At 41.5% G+C, this 6,270-nt stretch overlaps 1 gene segment (V, D, J or C); it reads right to left on the reverse strand.

Annotated features, from left to right (window-relative positions):
- Positions 1–4,901: 4,901 nt before the first annotated feature.
- Positions 4,902–5,843, reverse strand: LOC132808132 (T cell receptor alpha variable 38-1-like). The segment is given in 2 exon segments: positions 4,902–5,263; positions 5,792–5,843. Coding segments are annotated over 2 exon segments (414 nt in total).
- Positions 5,844–6,270: the final 427 nt, after the last annotated feature.

Consider the following 6,270-nt stretch of genomic DNA (forward strand, 5'->3'; position numbering starts at 1 on the left):
TCCATACCATTCAACTACTGTACAGTATTTACGGGAATGGGTTGTCAATAGCAATGACAGTTACTTAAGAAAATGATTCATGGCTGACAATAAAAGTGCCACAGTGAAAAAGAATGATACTAGTAAGGAGTTGAGCCAACCATTCTTTACGCAAAAACTTAAAGAGAGGTTAAGAGGCAAGTGCAGGGATTGGGGATTCTTTTTTAATTACAATGGAAGATGGAGTTCTACACCAAGAATCAAACAAAATCTCATCTGCTTGTTTAACAAGGTAGTGACCTTTCAGTATACACTTAATGAGTTGAATATGGAGGGTGGGGGGGGGGGGGGCGGAGAAATATACAGACAGATAAGAAATACAGAGAGGGAGAGAGCGACAGACAGACAACAGAGAGAGAAAGAGAGAGAGAGAAACCAAACCAGCGATGTTTGTCACGTCTCAGATATAGGGCACCATTTAAAACAGCATTACGAGAGTTCCATGTAGTCAATACATACTAACAATGGTTTCTCTGGTATCTCAATGCAATGGTCAACTATTTACTCGCCAGTTTTCGTGCAGTGAGGTTTCTTGGGGTGAAGTTATCACCAGGAATATTCACATTATACTTACTTTAAAAGTTACAGCGGTCTTGTAAAGTTATTAGTTATTTATCAGAATTGCAGGCTTTCAGGTTAATCCGATGTTTTTAGATTTATTGTGTCAACAAATTCCTCCAACGATCCCTCCGCATCATCTTCGAAACTCACACACTCTCCAATTCAGGACAAAGACATCAAAGTTACCTGAGCAACAGAAGCTTCAAAATCCTGGCCAAAGCATACATACCATTCCGAGTTTGAACTTCATAACGATTATTGCACATCCGCCGATTGAAAATCCTAGCCATCCCTTCTTAATATCATTGGCGTGCACACTCACTAGACTGAAAGTCGGTGGCATCGTGGTAACGTCAGCTGCTCAGATTATGTCTTACTGTTCATGAATCCCATCATTCCATCTGGAGGTATTTGGGCCTGAACTTCTCATAATATGCAGTTAGAACCTTGTGCCTGGAAATACCAAGATTTCCAGTTCATTGGTGTGTTTTGAACAATATATTGTGTCACTTCAGTGAATTCGTTGGTCTGTTAATCAAACACTCGTGCAATGAAGGCAAATTTGGAAAATCCAACTGATTCCCTCATCCAAACATCGATAAAGGGTAGTTGGCCAAATGTTAAATGAACAATTCCTTGAATATTTTAGCGAGTTAGACATATGTTTAATTAATAAGAGAGCCAAGGGATATAATAGTAAGGCAGTAAATGGATATTAAGATCATTAAATCATCCATAATGCCAGTGAAAAGCAGAGATCCAATTGGACTTAATGTCCAATATCTTGCCCATACATCCTATACTTAATTGCTTTCTAACGGTTATTGATGAAATTCTGGTTGATGTTTATAGACTTAGAAAGTTAACACTTTATGTGCCCACACAGTCACTGGAAACTGATTACACATGCATGTGAATAATCTTCATGCCACTGCTGCCTTCTAGTGGCAGCCAGTTATAATTGCGTTCAGAGAAATTGCACAATTTCGCGTCATACAGTCACAGAGATGTACAGAACTGAAAGCGATCTTTTGGTTCAATTCGTCCATGCTTTCCAGATATCCCAAACAAATCTAGATCCAGCTCGGCGAACAGAACCACTACAACAAGCACCCGAGCTACAAATCTTCGCACAAACTTTGAAATCTAGATCCATTTGAAAGAATTTTGCGCATATCAATCTAAACCCTTCCTATTCATATTCATTCAGATTCTTTTTGAATTTTGTCATTGTACCAGCCTCAAACACTTCCTTCAGAAGTTCATTCCATACGTCTGCAATACCCCTCGTGGAAAAGTTGCCTCTTAAATCCCTTTGAAGTCTTTCTCCTCTCACCTTAAACCTATGCCCTCTATGACTGGGCTCCTCCCTCCCGGAGAAGCAATCTGGTCTGATCGCCCTATCCATGATCCTCATGATTTTATGAACTTCTAAAACGGAACCCCTCCGCCTCCAAAGCTTCAAGAAAACAGTTCCAGCCTGTTCAGCCTCTCACTACAGCTCAACTCTGGCAGAATTCTTGTAAATCTTTCGGCAATATGTTCAGCTTTAAGACAGATGTAACTAATGTAGTCATTAATTGTATGGGCATTAATTCTTCATTGTTGTAATGATCTTTATATCTATTTAGCAATCGAAATGACTTCAACGAACAAAGTATAATGCAAAAGTGGAGAGAATGGCTGCAGTGGAGTTGAACAGGGTGCAATTACAAAAGAATGTTTTCATCATCGCACAGTTAGCACAAAAATTATAGGCTGCTCAGACTGTTTGTGTTGTGCTATTCTATGACTGACTATGACCGCAAGTTGCTTCTCTTGATTGAATCAACAAGAAGTTACGCCACTATCGTTGTTGGTGGTCCTGAGTTATCACACAGTGACGTGTACCACTGTACAAATGGTGTACTGACACAAAGACAGAGCACTCCTATAGACTGTGAATTTCTTTTAATAATTCTTTATTCACATGTGAGACTTGGCGTCACTGGCTGGCCAGTATTGATAGATCGTCCCTATTTGACCTTGAAAAGGTGGTGATGAGCTACCTTCTGAAATCGCTGCAGTACACTTGCAGTAGGATAACCTACAATGCTGGTAGGGAGGAAATTCCAAGAGTTTGACCTAACGACTGTGAAGGACCAAGTCCGAGTGATAAGTGGCTTGGAGGGGAACTTGCAGTTGATGTTGTTCCCAAGTACCTGCTGCCCTTGTCCATCTACATGGACATGCTTGTGGGTTTTCTAGTTGCTTTCTTAGAATGCAGGGTGTAGTTCTGCAGTGCATCTTGTAAATGGTACATACTGCTGCAACTGCGCATCAGTGGTGGAGGGATTCAATATTTGTATATGTAGTACCAATCAAGTGGGTTGCTTTATCCTGGATGGTGTCAAGCTTGTTGAGTGTTGATACAGCCGCACGCATCCAGGCAAGAGTGGATTTTTCCATCATACTCGTGACTTGTGCCTTTTAGTTATTGTATCGACCTTGAGGTGTCAGAAGGTGAGTTACTTGTCGCAGTATCCCTAGTTTCTGACCTGCTGTTGCGGCCATTGTGTTCATGCGGTGAGTCCAATTGAATTTCTGCACAATGGCAACCAAGGATGTTGCCAGTGGGGAGTTCTGTGATGGTAGTACCGTTGAACGTCAAGGGGCGTGTTTAGAGTGTCTCTAATAGTTGATGATCATTGTCTGCCACTTGTGTGGCGCGAATGTTACTTGCTATTTGTCGATCCAAGCATAGATATTGTGTAGATTGTGTTGCATTTGAGCCCGGACTGCTTCAGTGCCTGAAGAGTTGCGAATGATGCTGAACACCATGCGATCATCAGCGACCATTCCCACTTCTGAACTTATCACAGATCGTCGATCTGTCGATGAACCAGCTAAAGATTGTTAGGTCTAGGACATTCCCCTGAGGGTCTGCTGCAGAGATGTCCTGGAACTGAGATTTCTGACCCTCCACAACCACAACTATCTTCCTTTCTGCCAGGTGTGTCTGTAACCAGTGGCGTCTTTGCCCGCTGATATCAAATGATTCCAGTTTTGTTAGGGCTCCTTGATGCTCGACTCTGTAAAACGCGGCCTTGATGTCACGGGCTGTCACTTTCCCCTCATGACTGGAATTTAGCTCTTTCATCCATGTTTGAACCAAGGCTGTAATGAAATCTGGAGCTGAGTGACCCTGGTGAAAGCCAAATTGTTTGACACTGAGAACGCGGTTGCTGAGAAAGTGCTGTTAGATCGCATTGGTGATGACCTCTTCCATCACTTTACTGATGATGGAGAGGCGACTGTTTGGATGGTAATTGGCCAGGTTGGATTTATCCTTCTTTGTTGTGTACAGGACATACCTGTGCAATTTTCGACATTGTCGTGTAGCTGCTGATCAGACACTCCCATGACTGCTCATGACATTCATCAACAGACTACACATCTTCTGTAACGAAAGAGTTATTCTGACTGTGCAGAATCTAGTAACACCTGCAGGGTGCCAAGTTCTATGTACATCCCCTATTCTGCAGAAGCAGATTACACTTGATTCGATCACGCAGAGTCAAGAATATTTCTTTTATGACTCACTTTCGAACTAGCAACCTGTCCTTTTTTCTCAGATGTCAGCAGTGGGAGATGAGGAACTCATTAGTCTTTACACGACTTATATATCCAGATCAGGCATTTCCACAGAGGATGGAAAATGCTCATTTACGCCCTGCCACCAGAAGAAATGTCATGTGACTGAGGCTTTCATCGCTGGCTCTGACTCATTAATTAATCGATACAAAATGTCTTTCACTGTTTACCGCTGTTCAGATGTGAGCTCGATCCCGATTTCTTAATGGTATTTTAACGAAGACTGCATTGTCCTGAACCACTCAAATCTATGATTCACCGTTCAGGGGCTCCAAATATGGAGGTACAAGGGCAGCAGTCAATAACCCGCAACGCGTTTGACATTGTTCAAGTTACCAGAGTGATTGATTATTACAATCACGTGGCAAGTTATTGCCTCTCAAACGGAATGCTGCAATCCCCTTTTTCGGTGGAGAATTTTGTTTAACCTAAACTGGTTCATGTATTTTCTACACCACATCATCACTGAAACAGTGAAACACCATGGGACATTTCAAAAGACATAAAATAAATTATTTCGTTCTCATTCATTGAACTAACAGCACTAGTTCGTTTCAATAAACGGTTAAGGTTTTATGTTAAATGCGATGCATGAGATATCACCGTGAATTCGCCAGCCTCTTCAGATCCGTTTCTGATCTCACTGCTCCCTTTACGAATCGTCAGGTTTAGTTGCTCTCTGAGAGTTTTTGTAAGGACACAACCCAGTTCTGAATCTCTGTGGGGCTCAGTGCGCAGAAATACATCGCGAAGTCTGTCAGTTCTGCTGTCAACACTTTCAGCTGGATAGTGCGTTTCACATGATCAAACTCCGAGGAAAACCGGTCTTCTGGATGATTCTCTGTGTTCGTGATATATTGGTTTCTGTTTAGCAGATACTCCATGGAGCCGTTGGAATGCTGACGGTACCAGAACAGATAAGGATTGCTATTTGATGTAGCTGTGTAATTACAGAATAACAGGACATCATCCGCCTCGTTCACTGTGACTGCGGCCGGTGATTGTGACACAGAATCTGCACGACAAACTCCTGTCATAAAATAGGAGTGAGAATAAATTTTAGAAGTTACTTCGTTACACTTATAGCATAGAATTAGCCCATTCACCTCGAACAATAAACAGAGGAATAAGAGACAGGGAAGATGAACAAGAATCCATTTCATACAACTCAGCCATTGCGACAGGCAAGGGCTTCAACAGATGTAATAAAACATCCTTGAAGGCATGGGCCACACCTTTTAAAGAGGTGAATTCCCATTTTAACTCCCGACATAAAAGGTAAAACTAAAATAAGTCGGTGAGTTTAAAAGTCCGGCCTTTGTCTATTCATCTCAACCTCAGTCCGGTCTGAAGTCCCAGCTTAACTCTTCCATGTTAGTTCACGCAGACGGGTTCGCTAATTTCTCCTAAACTGTGCTCAGTGTTGGTACAAGTATAGATCTAGATTTTTTCAATATCGGGACAATGTGTTGCTACTTCTGTGATGCTAGAATTGTTAGAGTACATATAATTCCCAACAAAGCGTTGAAGCATAAAGTTCCACAAGTTGTGCACCTACCAGTTAGAACAGCTGCAGCTGTGAGAAGTAAACACAGAGCTTTGGGCGACATTTTTTTCAGAGATCACTATGAAAATGAACAAAACTGGCCGAAGCTAAAATTGTTCTCGTCAACAGTTGGGAAATGTTTCAGTTATTTCCGGATTGTTTCTCATTGGTTCATTGTTGGCAAAGATACCAGATGACAGCCAATGGACTTCAAGTTCATTTATCCTTGAACCAAACACTTTCAATATCCTACGAACCCCACTTCACACCATGACTTTTGTAAGAAAGGAACAAAATTCTGAAAATGGGTCAGTGGACTTGAAATTTTTGACGTTTTTTTTCTTCACAGATATTGTCAAAACTGCTGAGTTTCTCCGGATATTTTCGTTTCTGTCTCACGTTTCCAGCAAGTGCAATTATCTGCTTTTGGTTTAAATAACAAAGTGAATTTGATCAAGTGACAAAATGATAATATTTAAACGATATGTTGT

The sequence above is a fragment of the Hemiscyllium ocellatum genome (assembly GCF_020745735.1).
Source record: "Hemiscyllium ocellatum isolate sHemOce1 chromosome 27 unlocalized genomic scaffold, sHemOce1.pat.X.cur. SUPER_27_unloc_32, whole genome shotgun sequence".
Taxonomy (NCBI): domain Eukaryota; kingdom Metazoa; phylum Chordata; class Chondrichthyes; order Orectolobiformes; family Hemiscylliidae; genus Hemiscyllium; species Hemiscyllium ocellatum.